The sequence below is a fragment of the Mastigoproctus giganteus genome, chromosome 11, assembly GCF_048544385.1.
Source record: "Mastigoproctus giganteus isolate SK-2022 chromosome 11, ASM4854438v1, whole genome shotgun sequence".
NCBI classification, from domain to species: Eukaryota; Metazoa; Arthropoda; class Arachnida; order Uropygi; family Thelyphonidae; genus Mastigoproctus; species Mastigoproctus giganteus.
Genome location: NC_143585.1, coordinates 26206663 through 26224933, shown reverse-complemented (window position 1 = coordinate 26224933; position 18271 = coordinate 26206663). Strand labels below are relative to the sequence as shown.

Genomic DNA, 18271 nt, shown 5'->3' with positions numbered 1-18271 from the left:
TATCAAATCTTTAAATCACTCCACTTACCTGTTAATTGTTAGGAGCTACACTGGCATTATAAGCCATCAAAAAAATCCATTCCATTCCATTCTATCCTACTCCCATTTAATTTTTTTAATAAATTTCTTATAAAATAAAATTTTAAAAAATAATTTTTTTTTTACACGACCACAAGCCAGCATGTTTTATTCTATGCAGTTATTTTATTCAAGCAATGCCAAGATAGTCAAGTCAGTCCCTTCAGAGACTTCCTTTATACAAAGACAATGCTTACAATGTTTAGAATATTGGTGCACTGTTTTTTCAGTGCCAGACATCAATATACTACTGGTATATTTTCCCTTTAGGGCAAAGAAATTATTTAAATATGTTAGAAACATGTCACTATGTAAAACTCTGATAACTATTTAATGTGACAAAAGATACAGAACTAAGTAATGAAAACCTCTCAGGGAGCCTTCTTCAGTGATATAAATTTAAATTTTCACAGTAGGAAAAAGATAATGTACAATACAAGTATGTCCAAAAAACTTCTACATTTGTTTCTATGTAAGTTTTCTAATAAAAATTGCCTGTCATGTGTTGAGAAACCAGCAAGTGTTGAAACAGCTGAATACATGGCAGTCACCTTTTTGGCAATGCCACTTATATTAAAATAATATTAGCAATTTAGGTTGACTAGGTTAACAGTGTCATCTCCGATGTGACATAACCTCAAGCCTTGAAGACAATGTCGGTCCCGAAGAGACCAATGTTCCCAAGAGAGAAATTGAACAGAGAAATACATACCAATTTCAAACTACCACAACCTTTATGGAATAAGCAACTTAATCGAGTTAGAAAATAGTGTCCTTCTGAGGTGATGCACTTAGCCCAATCACTTTTCCACTCTTGGAAGCAATTCTAGAAAACAAATTTAAAAATCTGGAAGCTACAAGAAACAGTTTTATCCACATTGCCTTGTGGATAAAACTGGATGGCTAACGGATTGGGATGTGCATTTTCAAAAACCACATAGTTTACAGTTGGAAGTTGTCCTATAATGGAATTCACTTTTATAAAGTGCAATGGTTAAAACTGACCCTCAAGGAACCTCTTCCTCTTAGCAATATGGCTGTGTGAGAGAGGGAGAGTGGATCCTACACGTACTTGGAGCGACTACACTAGTAAAGTTTTTAACTTAGAGGTACTCATGCAGGAGCTGACAGATGACACTCGGAATATTACTTGCATTAATTACTGGCTAACAGTTAATGCCCGAAACTTTCAATACCTTCTTAAATATAGACAAGGTTTTATTTGAGCTCGTTTGGAAGTGAATAATTACTGTTTACTTGGAATTAGATGTGAAAAGAACTTGTCAGATGATGCACAATTCTATTGTTGTCTTCCATGTCATTGTCATACTTTCAGTTTCAGAACAATGTACACAAACACATTTCTCATCTGCAAGCTGATGCATCTGTCACAGACATTATATACAGCATCCTCGTTAATTTGATATTGGATTATTCAAAATGCAACGTATTTCAAAGTCGCTACCATTTCCCATCCAATGATGTAGACATTTACATACATTTCATTATGGATTACTTCAAATACATTCACACCGAAATTTGAAGTCTTAACTGGGTCCGCAACTTGTGAATGGCTTGTATAATTTGAAAAGACTGTTGAAACCCTAAAGGCAAACATCGTTATAACAAAAATTTCCTGGTCTTGCAAAATTTAGTATTATTGTGCAGTATATAGTACCTTTAAATTTTATTCTACTCACTTCACAACTGAATAGAAATATAAAATCAGAGAATTCACATTAACTGTAATTCGCATTATGGGGAAAAACAATAATGACAATAATAATAAACTGATCACTAAAGATATAAAACATGATTTCTCAACACAGGTACTGTGCATCTTCAAGTGTCCAAATGTATATGCTCAATATGAAGATGTAATAGACAAACTTCAGAGGGAGAAAAAACCCTTTCCCATTGGAGGATTTATAAACAAAACATTTCACAATTTTGCTTAAGGAATTAATGAGGGAAGCATGTGAAATCTTTTCCATTTCTTGCCACTATAACAGTTATGCAAGTTGATGTATATGAACTGTAATTAACAAGTGTCATGTTCTTTATTATATATAATTTAAGTAAGACTAATGCAACTGTGTAATATAATTTTAAGAGTTATAATTATCTATATAATATTGGTGTAAAAACACCATAGACAACTCTTAAAGGAAAAACTACGACAGTAGTGTAAAGGGCATCATTTCAACTATCTCATATTGTGCTCAATCCTTCACAAGTTACCATGAATTACACTACCTTGAATAAGTAATTTTCACTAATAGAAAAGGCTATTATTATTTATTCTTGGTGGGTGGGCAGGCACCCTGGTATTGCAAACATGACAGTTGTGAAGATAATCCCACAATATGAGCGATGCCAAAAGGTGTACGTGAACGTGATATTGTTTAAGTAAGACTAAATGCAACTGGACATACACTATTATTGTAATTTTTCCTTTAAGAGTTATCCACGGTGCTTTTACACTGATATTATATAGATAATTATAACTCTTAAAAATATGCCCAGTTGCATTTAGTCTTACTTAAACAGTATCACGTACACCTTTTGGCATCTCTCATATTGTGGGATTATCTTCACAACCGGGTTGTCATGCTTGCAATACCAGGGTGCCTGCCTGCCCACCCACCGATGAAAGGCCAACAAGCCTTGGAACATTGCCGTCTGGGTGGTGGCACCCCCCCCCCCAAATTAGTAGCAATAGCCATCTCTATTAGTGAAGCATTACTTATTCGAGGTAGTGCAATACATGGTAACTTGTTGTGAAGGATGAGCACAATATGAGATTATGAGATACAGTTGAGATGATGCCCTTTACACTACTATCGTAGTTTTTCCTTTAAGAGTTGTTTATGGGGTTTTCACACCGATAATATATATAATTGCACATACATACCTTCCAAAGAGAGGGCATCCATATTTTGGGATATTATTTGCAGTTTAATACTTGTAATTTGAGCAGCAACAAGTGACATTTCTCTTTCCTAGCATAGCTGTTCATTCTATAAACCTTATAACATTATGTTCAACTACTCGTGCTATTTACAACTACATATACACTAGTCATACAATGCTTGTGAGAACGGTTGATTAGTTTCACATTATTTTAGAGCAGCTGAGAGAGATAGTTCAGGGTTTCAGGAGCTTTTCTCTCAGTTTCAATAGTCCTTTGCTAAGCCAAGTTAAAAGATTAAAGGCATAAAAACCTCTATGTTCAAACTGAGTCATTCTAAAATCCTGAAAATTATTATTATTATTTTTTTAATGTGTTATTTTTTTAGCTGGATGTAATATTTGCCTTTTGTGCAACTTCCATTGTTAATCTTTTTGGTGCATAGTGATATTTACAAGCAGAGAGAGGAAAAATATTGATATGTTCTGAACTTATCCATGTACTTCAAACTCATTTACATCAAAACAGACACATTTTGATCCCTTCAATTTTCGAATTAACAAGGTTTCACTGTACTCTGCTTTATATTTAATTATTGTACAAAATGTTTTTTGTCTCAATTATTATTACTGATGTAAAATGGTTTCTGTGTCTATTATTATTTATTTCTTTTATTTGACAAAACATATTAATACACATGCATGTATAAGTCTGAATTTTTACACACTTAATGGTTTTCTGAACTGGAAAATGGAAGTGGCTTTATATTTTAGTTTATATTTTTAGTTAATAGTTTATATTTATTACTAACTTTTTTTTGTTTTTGTTCAAATAAAAGTATTGTTTTTTTTTAAAATAATGTATAAAAAAACATGTTTAAATTTTTATATTTTTCATTAAAAAATTACTTGACAAGTATGCAATGCACCAGTAAAAGCTCAGGGATCAGTGTACTGCAACAGAATAAAAAAAAAAAAAAAAAAAAAAGATCTTTCTTTTTAGAAATAAACAAATTTGTTCAACTGTCAGATGACACCTGATGTTTTTGTTATGAGCAAGGGCACAAATAGTTCCAGGTTAATAAAAGCAGGGAGACTGCCTCTAAAACAAAGATCATGAAATATTTTAAAATACCAATCTCCAAATTCATGACATACGTGTTCCATATCAAAGAAAACTGACAGCAGGTGACTGAATTTGAGGAAGGCATGTTTCTTGATGAATTAAACTGTTCCAAAGGAACAAATTTACATTAAATTTTTGAATGTGCAACAAACTGATAAACTCTGTAGCTTATATATTTCAGTGACTTCTACACTGTTTGAAACCCTTTCCTTTTGCTTCAGGACTTCATTACCACAACTATTCTTTCTTAGCAATGAGATCAAGCATCACTTGTCTTGACAAAGCATCATACACATGCTGCTAAACTAGTAAGTTATATAACAGGTGAATAACACCTGTTATATAACTTAGCAAAAAACTTAGTTTTAGCAAAAAAGTGAATGAAAGCCTAGATAATTAATCTATCTACACTAGATATCAATATGATGAAAAAGTTATAGCTTTCTTTAATTAAAGAAAGTACACATATCATGCTACAAACCTATAATTTCATTGAAGTGCAAGCTAAAAGATTTTCCCCCAATACAAATCGTCATAGCCAGGTGGGAAGGAGCAGCAGTGCGCAGCATACGCTTCTTGATTAGATCGGGGTTCGAGCCCGTCACCAACAAATACGGAGGATGCGGAAAGGTCAAGGAATGACCACCGCATATCCCGGAGCAATATGGCCTTAGTTGCTAATGCTCCTAAAAACCAAACAAACAAACAATACAAATCGTACATCGATAAACATTGTGGCACTGTTACACACACTGTACTGCTTTAATCAACTTAACTTTAGAAAATTATAAAAAATGTGAAAAAATGAAAACTGTTCTATAATATACAGCAGAACTTTGTCCGTCAGGGTAAGGGACCAGACCGTGCTGGATAATTGAATAGACGGACAATAGAATATGTACATTAAAAATATTATACATACAATATACATCTAACTTGTTTATTTTATTACATAATACATAACCTAATGAAATTTAATTATTATTTATTTTTTTACTGGATCATCAAAAAATTAATACTTTGACTTACTATTTTGACTATTTTAATATATTTTGACTCAATATTTTATCTAGTAATGTCAAAAAAATTTAAAAGAAAACAATATTACATATTAAATTTCTTTTCTAAAAAAAGTCAGTCAATTTCTTTTGTTTCTTATCCCTCAAGCCTTTTGGGAGGCAATGTTACAAATTTTATGTAAAAGTAACACTTGCATAGCATCTGCTTCTTCTTGTACCTTGAACCACTCTGACAACAGTTTCAGCTTCACATTGGCTAATTATGTTTGTTGTTCCATCAGCAGCAGCTTTTTCTTTTCAGTTTCAGAATCATCAAAAATTGTCATCACTCTTTGCACAATTTCATCGTCATTTACTTCCTCCATCAAAATATTTTTAAAACCAGGAACATTTGAACATAACTGCAAAATTTCAGTTTCTTTTGGAATGGTTTCTGTATCACTTGAATATATTTCTGGCCACAACTTATTCCAGCTTCTTTGTATTGTTTGAACTGGAACATCATTCCAGGCATCAGCAATATTGAAAATTGCATCTTTTATAGTGTAGCTTTTCCAAAACTCTATCACATCTAATTTATTTTCTGCCAAAACAAGTTTTTGAATGAACATTTTGCGATAACGACATTTCACTCTCTCAATCACACCTTGGTCCATCAGTTGAATGAGAGATGTCACGTTTGCTGGCAGAAAGTGGCATGATATTTTGCCATCATCGCTTTTTAAATTGCATACGTGTATGGGATGAGTAGGCACATTGTCCATCAGTAGCAGGCACATTGTCCATCAGTAGCATTGCATATTGTGGTAAACCTTTTGATGCCAAATGTGATCTTACACATGATATAAATATTTCATGAAACCAATCATGAAATACCTTGGCTCATCCATGCATTGTTTTGTGAGAAATATTTAACTGGCAAAGCATTTAAATTAATATTTTTAAATGATCTAGGCCAGGGGTGGCCAACGGAGTCGATCGCGGATTTAATTTTGGTCGATCACGAAGAATTTTAAATATACAGTTATCCCTCGATTTGTGCACCTTGTGCAATGAAATTTTTGAGATGGTAGATCGCGGCATATTTTGAAGGAAAAAAGTAGATTGCATCACAAATTAAGTTGGCCACTCCTGATCTAGGCTTTTTTGGTTTTCCTATAACAACCAAAGGCAATTTATGACTACTGATGGCACATACCATTATAGTGGTGCGATCTTTATGCATCTTATATCCCAGTGCCATATGTTTAGTCATTGAGGCCAGTGTCTTTTGAGGTAGTGCCTTCCAATTAAGGATAGTTTCATTGCAGTTGCATATCTGGTCTTTAACCAAACTTCGATCCGCTATTTTCTTCTGTAGTTTTTCACAATAAACAGAAATTGTTGCACTATCTGCACTTAGCTTCTCACCCTGGATCAACAACTGTCAAATACCATGGTGAAACTTAAATTTGTCCAACCATCCGATGCTAGCCTTGAATAAAGGATCTCCACCTAGTTTTTTTATCGATTTCAATGGCTTTTTCGATTATCATAGGTCCTGACAATGGAATTCCTTGAATATGTTTTTGAACAAACCATTGAAACATTGCAGTATCCAATTGTTCATTTTTAGCAAGCTTCATTGTTTTATGACTTTTAACATTACCATCAGTGGTTGAATGAACAATGCCTGAACATACCTGAATTGACTCAGAAATTATCAGAGTTGATGCCCTGCCCCTGGGGACTCCTTTGGCTCATTGCCAGTGGACCATAGAGGTAGGAAAATAACCAAATGTGACTGATGAGAATAAAGGCAGGCTGATACTGCCCTCATCATAGCATAAGTCCAACCAAAACAGACTGAGTTCCCAAACATGACAACACTCATGGAAAGGACTTTAAAGAGACTAGTATAGACATGCAGCCAGGGTTACCTGTCAGCTGAACAAAACTAGTAAGCTGCAGGTTTCTGAAGTATGCTAGTGTGAATGAGAACTGGAGTGAATGATAATTTATGCCTCTGGGTGTGTGAGAAGGGGTGAGTGCTGAAAGAGTAAATGTGGAAATTGATTAAAATTAGCAAATAACTGTGGAGTGAGTGAAATGGGCTGTGCGAATGTAAGAGTGTAAAAGTGTGTGCCTGGATGAGTGAATGAATGTGAGAAATAGTGTGTTGAATGAATAATGTCAAAAGCAGAATGTAATAGTATGACAGGAAGTTTGTTTAAAAAAAAAATAGTATTAGTATAATTGTTATATAAATGTGTGTGTGTTTTTTTTTTGTTCAATTAGATATGTAGATAAATATAATATTCTCCTAAATATGATTATTTGTATGTCATTTAAATTGTGTGAGCTTTCTTTAAATTATTTGCTTGTTTAAATTGTTGCTTTGTTTTTAAAGCAATTGTTAAACAAGCATTGAATTATTTTAAAAGCAATAATTGGACTAATTGATAGCTTGGTGTCAGTTTTCTTGTTTAATAAGTCACCCCTCCCTGGTGTGAATGAGAATAATGAGAATGAATGAAAAAAGAGTATAAAAAAGTTGTAAAATGTAAAAACTATAAAATGTTGCCTTGAAATGTAGGGGAACAAAAAAAAAAAAAAAATTCTGTGTGAGTGAATGATATAAATGGCATGTTCTATTCCAGCCTCTCCACCAGATGGACAGGAACCTTATGGACCACAAGGTCATCCATGCTGTTGGAACTCAGCATGCTGTCCCAGGTGGAATACAACCACCAGCACAGCTCAGCTGCTGCCATTAGGCATTCCTAGCCATGCTCCCTTGCATTGTCCTTTGCCTCCACTTCCTGGGCAGGAGGGGGCCGGTCATCTCTGATCTCCCCCCCACCCTCACCGGCCCTCTTTCCACTCTGGTGGGCATGGTCCTGCTCCACTGATTTGGGGGTCATCTTTTCTATGGACCCCATATCTCTGTCTTTTCCCCCCAGCTTCAGTCTCCCCTCCACCTCTAACTTACAACTACTAGCATTTGACTCATTGTTAAATTGCTTGAGCCCTACACCCAAAAACTTAATGATATCAAATCGCATAACTAGTACTCCTTTTGGCTGACCCCTATGTATAGCGTTTTTTTTTTTTTTTTTTTTTTTATAGATCCTTGCCACTGAAATCTCAGGAAATTAGGTGGCAGGACCTGCCAGAGTAAATAACTATAATACTGGTGTACCTGGTCTGCCTCCACTGGGCAGAGTGTGAGCAACTTTGGGTCCCATTAGGGGTCCAGCGGCCAAATGACCAGAGGAACAACAGTACACGACACTATACATATACAAGATCCATACACCTTTAAACCTCTGGCAGTGACAGTGTTCTGTTTCACATCCACAATGTATACTATGCGGAGATGGGGGAAACCCATGTTGCTGTTTAACACTAAACATGCTCTACACTCTACCGGCAGCAGTTTTCATTTTTGACATGTGGTTTTCAATTTTGTCTGCACCACACTTTATATCATTTACTGTTGTCCTTCCTATTCCATAAACTAATGCTAAATTTGTAGTTTTCTTAGATGATTGATTATTTCAATTTTTGGTGATAATCCCAACACTACTCTCTTACATTTCTCTGTCATTTCAATGGGTTTACTAAATAAAAATTATTAAAATATGAAACAAGGGGTTAAAGTATCCAATATCAATGCATTACAGCATAGTGGGGTTAAGTGACGGTTAACAGAGACTGATGATAGGGCGATGGATAATTGAAGTTCTACTGCATTATGCTTAATTCATGATATTACTTTTCTTTTTCATTTGTTTTTTGAAAAATGGGGTGTTGCGAGAATTTTAAGCTCATTAAAAACAAATTCTTAAAATACTTGAATAATACAAACAATAAAATCTTTTGGATTTTAATGTTTCTGGTCCTTTTTAAACAATCCTGAACAAAAATTATTTTACACTTACTGTCCATCTGATGACCACAAAGCCAAACATTTATCACCTGGCTCCCAGTCACACTCAAGAGTTGGACTTCCATCTGTACTTGGGCCTTCTACTGATGACAATGAAGGATTTGCCTCACTTGAACCACTTGATGATAAAAAATCCTTTGTGAGAGCAATAACATCCTGCAAGAGATAATATAAAGCATATGCAATTATTAAAAACAACAAAGACCAATATAAGGGCTTTACATTTTCCTTTAAAAAAAAGTTTAAACATGAGCATAAATTTTACTGTTAATCATTCTTCTACAATAGTTTCACAACTTATAATAGTGAAACATGCATGTAAAAATCCTAAGGAATATATGCCAAAATACATCAGTACTGACCTACTGCAATGCAAATTAATTTGAACAAAATATGAACTTAGTAGTGTATAAGCCAGTTATATCATCAAATTTGTATGTCTATGTCTCTCTCTCTCTAGATTACACTATGTTGCCACTATAACAAGCATACTGCTGAGTATGCTAAATTTTTACAAAATCCCAATAATGTGACCAGCACACTAAACTACAACCTTTGTTAATATTGACAACAACTTATAGTGTGAGCCATCTGTAAAAACAAAAGATGATGACTAGTGAAATAGTTAATTATAGCAGCTTAGTAGATGTATCATACACTGTTAAAAGTAAATTTCCACCTCACTGCAACTGCTACAACAGTGTTTAAATCTGCGAAATTTGTTCCTCTAAATCACAAGTAATTCAATCTCAGTTGAAGCAATGTGTATACATATTAATATAAAGTCAGTACAAGTAAGATTCTCTACAGATACCAGAAATAAACACGATTTATCTGCTAAAAACTAACATTTCAAAATTTCAAATAAAAATTATAGCATTATTAAAAACTACATATAAGGTTGTTAACTATTTGCAATTGCTCAATAATATGGAATGTTAGTATTTACATGCCAAAATTCTGCTCGACTTTTATGTTTAGAGTTATTCTGCTGGTTATTTTAATGAATAACTAGCAGAACACATTGTATTCAAATTCTTAACATCATGCTTTGTTCCGAAAAGTTCAATGACTGACCAACCATGTTTTAACTTTCACAGAAAGTTTTCAAAACATTTAATGTATCTTTCCACCGCATCCAGAAAAAGATACTTTGGAAGAAAATGTATTAGGAGTAAATCTTATAGTAAGATTTTATTGTAATAAAACAGACCCACATACTCCACACATTGAAGCCATCCAAACGTCTAAATTTTATATTATATTACGTTTTACAATCAGATTCAGGACTAAGTCAGTTTAAAGAAACCAGATGTTAGATTGAAACAAGTTTTTAATATTTTTCAAAGCAATCACTTTGAACAGCCCCACACACTTGTGGGCTCAACCAGAGCTACTGGAAACATTTTTAAATTAATTTGAACTGACTGCCACAAATCCTCTCATCATATTTCTTTTCATGTCCCACCAATGTTTCTCAACCTGGCACTTCAAGAGAACTCATCACTTGGAATTCCATGCTAAGGAATAAATTTTTTACATAATTTAAAGTATTAGCTGTGTAAATATGAGTGAGATCTTATTTTGTTCCTTTTCTGGAGAGTTATGTGCTAATATAATAAAGACACATTCGTTCCGATGCTCTGTCTAAATTAAGGAATACTGTGATGTTCCATGGTTTTCTAAACGTTGGGAAACTGCTCTACACCACCAAACCATTAACATTTCAGCACAGATTTGATTTTAGGTGATAAAAAATATCTGGGAGATTACTATGTAAAAGTTTTGGATTATTTGGCTAAAAGAATTGAGTAAGACTTCTGTTTCAAGAAAGCTGTTCCTGTTGCACAATGATGCTAGGCCACATTAAAAAAAAAATTATTTCATTTTAAAATTTAGTTTTCATTGAACTGTCTCAGTCCTGTAACTTAAACTTGTGTGTGTGGGGAGGGGGAAACCAAGGGATTTTCAGGCAATACATATTTAATAAATCATTTATTGAAGCAAACAGACTCAAGACTTCAGGCGATACATATTTAATAAATCATTTATTGAAGCAAACAGACTCAAGACAGTGTAAAGTAAAGAGTAGAAAACTTCTTCTTATCCAAATAGTATTTGAGCATTCTGGTCTCCTGTCAAAGCTATTGGCTGCAACTTCTGTCCATCGATACATCACCTCTGTTCAGGTTGGAACAGACAGTTCCAGTCATACCCTGCCATATTCTGTTCCAGGTTGGAACAGAGTATGACATCCTCTGCTAAAGATAAAGTAGGCTTACTAGAATCCTATTTTTCTTCTAACTCTTGTATTGATGATCTTGGTAAATCACTTCCTATCATACAGGAAATATGCTATGTCAGTTAGCTCTTTTGTATTATGCTCAAATGATTAAAAGAAGATTGGATTAGAGTGCAGTAGAAAATTTTTTCCCTTAATTTTTTCTATTAATTTCTGTAATTTTATAAATTTAATTTTTTTTTTTTGTTTAACTGCTTATATTACTGTAACATTTTGTTAATTTAAATTCTTTAAAGTTAACCCCAGGGGCTCACATCTGGTGAGTATGGGCTTGGCACACCCAGGGTCCTGAGCTGGATATCATCATTCTTCTCTTTCTTGGTGATTCCCTTCTACTTTTGCCCCCCCCCTCTCTCTCTCTCTCAGGGTAACTTGGGAACTTTTTTTCCCTGGTGCAGCATAAGCCTCAGGCTTCCTTGCACCATATGGCTATTAATAATAATAAATAATAATCCTGTAATATTTTGTCAGCTTAACTCTTACCCTAATAATGGTTGCCTCAAGATCCACTTTGAACAATTTGCCTGAGGACATCGGGACACATGGAAAGGGACAGTCAATTCCCATATAACTCACAAGTTCATCGCTTGTATAGCCTGTGGGATGTGAACATTGGTCTAGTAGATAATCTATTTCAATTAACAATTCTTTTCTTTGTTTCAGATGTAAGGAGGGTATAGTTCTGAAACTAAAAATTGGTGCATTATGAATACGAATGGAGAAGTACTTCTCCATTGGAGTGGTGCCTTTTATTTGGAGTAGTGCAATACCAAGGAACCTCGTGGTGAAGGGCCTCCACAATAGGAGATTGACGCATCAAGTAGCAAACCCAGTTTTCTAAAATCAGAAAGAGGCTAAGCCACAGACTTAATTACATCTAATACATTTCTATTAATTCCGCTGTGCACGTAACGAATACTATAAACATAAAATTGTAATGTAAAATAATTTATATCCTTTTTTTTTTTTTTCTTTTAAGGCTCTTGTAACTCGCTACATACAAATTCTGCGAGATTGAAATACAAAAATAATGCCAATATGTTGCTTCGAATAGCAGGTTGTTTATCAGAAAAAATTCCCAAAGGTTCAGTTCTTTCTCTTACTATTTTCCTATTGTCTATTAAACCAATGATGAGCATGTATGCTAAAAGTGTTAAGGTGGCCATTACATGTATATAAAAAAATTATCTACCAGAGTGACATCAATGTCAGTTTTAGCATTTCTCAACTACTGTGATTCCTTTCGATCTACATCATTAATTGAATTGTTAACTAAGTTTGGTCATAATCAAAAAAATAACACATTTTCATTAAATCTATGTGTGCAGTCATTAAAAATATAAAATTAGTTGGGTCTTTCTGGTCAATCCTGGCAGTGTACTACTATTGGCACATGTTTTAAGAGTAGGATGAATTGCTGACATGCACTGGCTTATGCAAACAATGGGTATTAATAATGAAGAATGCATTAGTAATATGTCCTTCTTCCAATAGCAATGAACTATACCACACTAAAAAGAATGTAGGTGAGTGCAAACAAGAACAAACCTGTATACCCCAATGGTGTATTTTTAAAAAAATATTTAAAATACATTTAAAAAATAGGGTGCATTAAAAAGTGAATAATTTTGAATTATTTTTTGTCATTGGCAAAAAATAATTAAAAAAAAAAAAAAGGTTTTAAAACCAAACACTTGGGATGATGCATTGCCTAGTGTAACAGCAATTGTGTGCCCACTGTGGGGATAACAAGTTTCTTCCATTGACAAGGAATCCTATCCACAGTTCTGCTGATGATAGTCCATTATATTACACCTTCCCCCACAAACTTCTCAAAAATCCACCACCAATTCCTTAAATGCCAATCTCCAGGTAATTCTCAAATGGGGCAAAGAAAACTTTTAATCCTTCTTTCTTTTAAAGTTACCTTTAATCCTTCTAAAACTCAGTATTATTGTATTTCTCACAAAAAAAAAAATAAATAAATAAATAAGTCAAATGCACTCATGCTCATCTACAAAGACAATACTTCTGAACAAGATCACATATCTTTATTAATCTCTACCCTGACTTCTGATTTCTCTTGGCATAAACAATATCATAAATACTACATTTAATGCAAACTAAAAAACCAGGTTTTCTTTTTTTGCTCTAAACGTTACTTTTCCCCTACTGACTGTACGAATTTCAACCCCATCCCTGGAATGGTGTCTCCAAGACCTCTCTCAAGCTCCTAGCCTCTAATCAAGAGGGGTTAGGTTATTTAATAATTCTCCTCTTATGAATTCTCTGCATTCTGTCTCTTATCGGATGTTCAGTTTCTACTGTATACCTTTTCCGTAGATACTTCCATGGGTACCATTCTTCTGAATTGGCATCTGTAATTGGCATCTGTAACAAAGACCAATAGATTGACAGTAGCCACTGGCAGAGGTGAAAGAGATTCTTGCATTGCTTCTATTAGAATGAGCAGAAGCCTGAAAAACAAGATGCATGGTATTTCAGAGACTGCTGGGAGCCATTGTGGTACAAGTAAACACATGGGTTGTGTTAGGGTAGCTAAGAATAGAAACAGGTGCAGGTATACTTGCGTGTACACCAATGCTAGGAGTTTAGTAAATAAATTTGATGAATTTGAGGTATTGCTCAAAACATCGAAGGCAGATATTGTTGGGATATCAGAGACGTGGTGTCACACAGATATAAGGGATGCGGAACTGCAATTTGGGGAGTACAACGTCTACAGAAAGGATAGACAGGATAGGAAGGGGGGAGGTGTTATGCTATTAGTTAAGAAACACATAAAAACCAAGGAAGTGAAGCCAGTCGACATCGCTGGACAGTGCAGTGTGGAGTCAGTTTGGTGTGACATAAACATTGGGAGATCAAAATTGAGAGTAGGAGTGTGCTATAGGCCTAATGACTCTGATGAGTATAATAAGGAACTGTACAGGGAAATAGAGTGGGCCAGTAAATCAGAGTGTCTTATAATGGGAGATTTTAATTTCCCAGATATTGACTGGAATTTGGGGGCTGGATACTCACACACTAGCAGGGCTTTTGTGGATTTATTGGATGATTGTTTTCTACATCAGCATGTTCGGGAGGCAACTAGAGGGAGTAATACTCTTGATTTGATTATCAGCAGTGATTCTTCATGCATTAAGAATCTGCAGATAAATGAACCACTAGGTGGCAGTGATCACAGTGTGCTGAAGTGGGATTTACTCAAAGAGGTAACTACCATTAGGGGTAAAGGGAAGGGTTATTGCTTCCGTAAAGGTGACTACGATGGACTGAGACAGTATTTAAATTCTATACAGTGGGACCAACTGATGATGTTACCAACAGCAAATTCAAAATGGGAAGCATTCAAAGAACTTATCTTGGAAGCTACTAGGCTTTACATACCAACTAAGAAATATTGTTCAAGGTTTAGGCCAAAATGGATGTCAGATGAACTAATGAGTCATATGGCAGAGAAGAAAAATGCATGGGATACTTACAAATTAACACATGACACAGAAGCCTATGATAGATACAAGTTGATATGCAACCAAGTTACAAAGGAGGTTAGGCAGGCCAAGGCAGATTACGAGAAATCCTTGGCAAGGGATGCAAAGAAAAACAGCAAAGAGTTCTTTACTTATGTAAACTCTAGAAGGAAAGGGATGAATCAGATTGGTCCACTTGATATTGATGGGTCAAGTGTTGATGATCCTGCTCAGGTGGCTAACAAACTAAATGAATATTTTGCATCGACATTCACACATGAGGAGTTATTCAGCGAGGGGAATGCCAGAGATGTATTCAACTCTAGCAGTAAGTTACAGAATCTTGAAATAACTGGGAGTAAAGTGGAGGAGAAACTGTTGAAGATAAACACAAGAAAGGCACCCAGGGTGGATGGGATCTATCCAGTTATATTAAAGGAGGCAGCAAAGGAAGTAAGCAAACCCTTAGCCATAATTATGAGAGCTTCCTTGGACTCAGTGGAGGTACCCATAGACTGGAAATGTGCAAATGTGACCCCAATTCACAAAGGAGGATCAAAGGCTGACACAAGTAATTATAGACCTGTGAGCTTAACTTCTGTTCCAGGAAAATTAATGGAGGCACTGGTTAAAGACGCACTGCAGGATCATTTCGACAAGACTTCAGTTATAGCTCAGACACAGCATGGTTTTGTTAAGGGGAAGTCTTGCCTGACCAACTTGATTGGATACTATGATGCAGTCACAAAAGAACTGGATGCAGGGAATAACTTTGATATTATATACTTGGATCTTAGAAAGGCTTTTGATACTGTTGCACATGGAAGACTGCTACACAAATTGGAGCAGTGTGACATTGGAGGCAAATTGCTGCTATGGATAAAGGGGTGGTTGAGGGGGAGAAGACAGAGAGTGGTAATCAATGGACACTGCTCATCGTGGACTGATGTTATTAGTGGAGTCCCTCAGGGCTCAGTGTTGGGTCCATTATTGTTTTCTGTATTTATAAATGATATTGATGATGGTATATCGGGATTAATGTCCAAGTTTGCAGACGATACAAAGGTTGGCAGGGTTGTCAAGGACACTACTGACACTATGCTGCTGCAACAGGATCTGGAAAGGTTGAGCAGATGGGCTGAGAGGTGGCAAATGAAGTTTAACATTGACAAATGTAAAGTACTACACATGGGAAACAGCAACCCCAGAGCAACGTATCAACTCTGTGGTACAACACTGACAGTGGTAGAGAATGAAAGGGACTTGGGGGTGGTTGTGCAGGCAGATATGAAGTTCTCTGAGCAGTGCAGACGGGCTGCAAGAGTAGCTCATGGAGTATTGTCAATGATATACAGGAATTTTTCCAGCAGGGATAAGGAGGTGATTATTCCATTGTATAAGGCGATGGTCAGGCCACACCTAGAGTACTGTATACAGATCTGGAGGCCTCATTTCAAGAAGGATGTAGAGCTGCTGGAACGAGTACAGAGAAAGGCAACAAGATTAGTGAATGGAACAAAGGGGTGCTCTTACGAAGAAAGGCTTAAGTTTTGCAAATTACAGTGTCTGGAGACTAGGCACCAGCGAGGTGATCTGATAGAGGTGTATAAAGCCTTGAATGGTTTAAGCATGCTCAATGCTGATGGGATTCTTCCTCTAGCTCAGAATAATCACCTGAGAGGGCATAAATTCAAATTGAGGAAAGACAGATGTAGGATAGATGTGCGGAAATTTGTCTTTAGCCAGCGGGTGGTTGGTTGGTGGAACAGACTTCCATCCCTTGTGGTGGAGGTTGATAGCCTAAATAAGTTTAAGGCTCAGCTGGACAGGTATTTTGAACGAACAGAGGGGTGAGGTGGAAGTGGTTTTTTTTTTTTTTTTTGGCTGATGCTGCATAAGCTTGCTTTCTTGCATCAAATGCCTCTACTAATGCTAATGCTAATTCCCCTGCTTGCTTATAAACCAGTCTGGACATATGCCCCCAACCAATAGACATGGATTCACTATCCAACTCCAAACTCACAGAACTATAACTTTTCCTGTTCTTCATTTACCACCTACTTCTGCTCTCTGGAATAACCCCCCTTCACATGTATTTCTGAAAAATTATGATCTACAAAAATTCTACTCTAACATCAACAAGTAATTGGAATAGCACCATGGTATGTCTGCCAGAGGCAAAAGTTGATGATGTTGTAGAACAAATATCTTTTAAGGGCACAAAGTGTGATATTGTTGTACACTGCAAACTTACTTAACAAGTACAGGTCAATGTTGAAAAAAGTTGTGTTACGGTAAAATTTGAAAATGTCTGTAATTCTGCCCAGATACGATAGGAGGGAGTATAGGATGAAAGCCTTATCAATCAATTCGGCCCTGGAGAGATTGTGCAGGGCTCATGGGGTAGAACAGAATTTCCCAAACTGGGGTCCATGGACATGAAAACATTCAGAAGGTATCAAGTAATGTGTTTATTTTCTTAAAAAATATTGACAGAATCACAACGAACTTCGTCATAGAACATTACTTATTTTCGATAAGATTAGTGTATATAATTGTATACATATTTCAAATTATTCGTTCTATGCACAGAAAACTGATGATAAATAAAGTGTTATTTATCATCAGTATTATTATGTATCTGTATAAAAATAAGAATAAAGTTGAGTTGTTTCACACATTTAATTTTCTTTTCAGAAAACCCAGTGTTCATACTGGGTTTTCTTTTTTGAAGGGATCCGTAAATCGCAGTAGTTGGAGAACTGCTGGGGTAGAATTTTTCTCAGCGTGGTCTACGCCTAAATAGAAAGGGTGCAAGAATATTTGCTGATGCTATTGAGGCAGTGTTAGATGGGTTGGAAAACTAGCTTGGTGGGGAAGGAGTCACAGACTAATAGATTAACAGCAAATGTTGGCAGAGGTGAATTCAATTCTTGCACTGCTTCTATTGGAATGAGCAGCAGCCTGGAAAGCAAGGTGCTGGAGATTTCAAGGACTGCTGGGAGTCATCGTGGAACAAGTAAATACATGGGCTGCATTAGGGTAACTAAGAGTAAGAATAGGTGCATGTATACTTGCATGTACACCAATGTTAGGAGTATAATAAATAAATTTGATGAATTTGAGGTGCTGGTCAAGACATCAAAGGCAGATACTGTTGGGATATCAGAGACGTGGTGACACACAGATATAAGGAATGCAGAATTGGAATTTGGGGAGTACAATGTGTACAAAAAGGATAAACAGGATAGAAAGGGAGGAGGGATCAAGCTGTTAGTTAAGACACAAAATCTAAGTGCATCCAGTTGACATGGGTGGACAGTGCAGTGATGAGTCAGTCTGGTGTGACATAAGTCTATAACACACTGGTACTTTCAAAGTTGAGAGCACCAGTGTGTTATAGACTACTAC

At 35.6% G+C, this 18271-nt stretch overlaps 1 protein-coding gene across 2 annotated transcripts in view; it reads right to left on the bottom strand.

The window, feature by feature from the left end:
• Positions 1 to 18271, bottom strand: part of LOC150077821 (survival of motor neuron-related-splicing factor 30-like) — a 113653-nt gene that overhangs the window by 33410 nt on the left and 61972 nt on the right. For both annotated transcript variants that reach the window (XM_090384757.1, XM_090384756.1), the window contains one exon: positions 9057 to 9220. In XM_090384757.1, coding sequence (XP_090240883.1) covers positions 9057 to 9220 — 164 coding nt within the window. The remainder of the gene's footprint in view (positions 1 to 9056; positions 9221 to 18271) is intronic.